This window comes from Trypanosoma theileri (genome assembly GCF_002087225.1).
Source record: "Trypanosoma theileri isolate Edinburgh chromosome Unknown TM35_Tth_2_V1, whole genome shotgun sequence".
Lineage (NCBI taxonomy): Eukaryota > Euglenozoa > Kinetoplastea > Trypanosomatida > Trypanosomatidae > Trypanosoma > Trypanosoma theileri.
The window spans coordinates 1,152,443-1,153,934 of NW_021639844.1; the positions used below are offsets into that span (position 1 = coordinate 1,152,443).

General features: G+C 48.2%; 1 protein-coding gene across 1 annotated transcript; it reads left to right on the forward strand.

Annotated features, from left to right (window-relative positions):
* Nucleotides 1–100: 100 nt before the first annotated feature.
* TM35_000025480 (putative trans-sialidase) lies at nucleotides 101–1,492 on the forward strand (the record flags this gene model as incomplete). The annotated part of the gene is made up of 1 exon (XM_029021866.1): nucleotides 101–1,492. A coding segment is annotated over one exon (1,392 nt), but the record flags the coding sequence as incomplete, so codon positions are not given.

Sequence of the window (1,492 nt, forward strand, 5' to 3'; positions counted from 1 at the left end):
CTCACTAAAATCTATTTTCCCTAAAGAGATTGCAGGAGCGGCATCAAAGCAATTCCTTGGGGGTGCAGGTGTTTCTATTGTAACAACGGACGGTACTCTTGTGTTCCCAGTCCAGGCAACGAATAAAAATAAGGAAATCACCGCAATGCTTATGTATTCCAAAGACGATGGTGAGACATGGAAGTTTGCAAATGGCTTCACTGAACTGGGTTGCACCGAATCTTCTATTCTTGAATGGGAGGGAAAAATCATATTGAACGCACGTACGGACATTGGTTACCGCAAAGTCTTTGAGTCCACAGACATGGGGGAGACATGGACAGAGGCTGTTGGTACACTCTCCCGAGTGTGGGGGAACTCACCAAAACGTAAAGGACCTGGTAGTCAGAGTCCCTTCATTCCTGTAACGATTAAGGGGAGGCGTGTGATATTGTTTACACACCCCCTGAATTTCAAGGGTAGATGGAACCGTGACCGACTCCATCTGTGGGTAACGGACAACAACCGTATATTTGATGTTGGTCAGATTTCCATTCGTGATGAGAACGCCGCCTACAGTTCACTGCTCTACAAGGATGACAAGTTGTATTGTTTGCACGAAACCAATCTTCAGGAGAATTACAGTCTTGTTTTTCTCGAGCTAAAAGAAGAACTAAACTTGATCAAGTCAGTGGTGAAGACATGGATCAAGCAGGACAAGAACTTTTCAGACATTTGCACCCCAGTCAACCCAAAGACACAGGCTGGTGCAAGTGACTGCGACCTCCCGTTCCCCACTGCTGGACTTGTTGGCTTCCTTTCCGATGGCGGTGACGGTAAACAGTGGAAGGACGCGTACCGCTGTGTGGACGCCAGGGTGAAAAATGCTGAGAAGGTTCTCAATGGTATGAAATTCAAAGAAGTTGGTGCAGGGGCAATTTGGCCAGTAGGTAAGCAGGGACAGAACCAGCGATACCATTTTGCAAACTACATGTTTACGCTGGTAGCAACGGTACNTGTTGACGGGGAGCCCTTGGCATGCTCAGGGGAGAAGCTTCAATACGATACAGATTCCCCCGTTGTTTCACACTTCTACATTGGTGGATACGGAACCAGTGAACTGGAGACGGATGGCCATGTAACAGTGACCAACGTTCTTTTATACAACAGACAACTGAACCAGAGCGAACTCAAAACCTTGTTCTTGGCCAGGGATCAAATTGCAGATAACACCTGGGGNGTCGGCAACCCAGTCCCACTATTGGGAGTGAGCTTGGATGAGGCTGGTGGCAAGAAGGTTCTGGGACTCTCATTTAACAGCGACCAGAAGTGGAACCCAATATGCGGGAAGATTAAAGCCGCACCTACCGGATCGTGGGAACTGAACAAGGCATACCAGGTGGCACTCACTTTTGAACACGGAGTGGGTTCGATCTATGTTGATGGGGAGCCCTTGGCATGCTCAGGGGAGAAGCTTCAATACGATACAGATTCCCCCGTTGTTTCACACTTC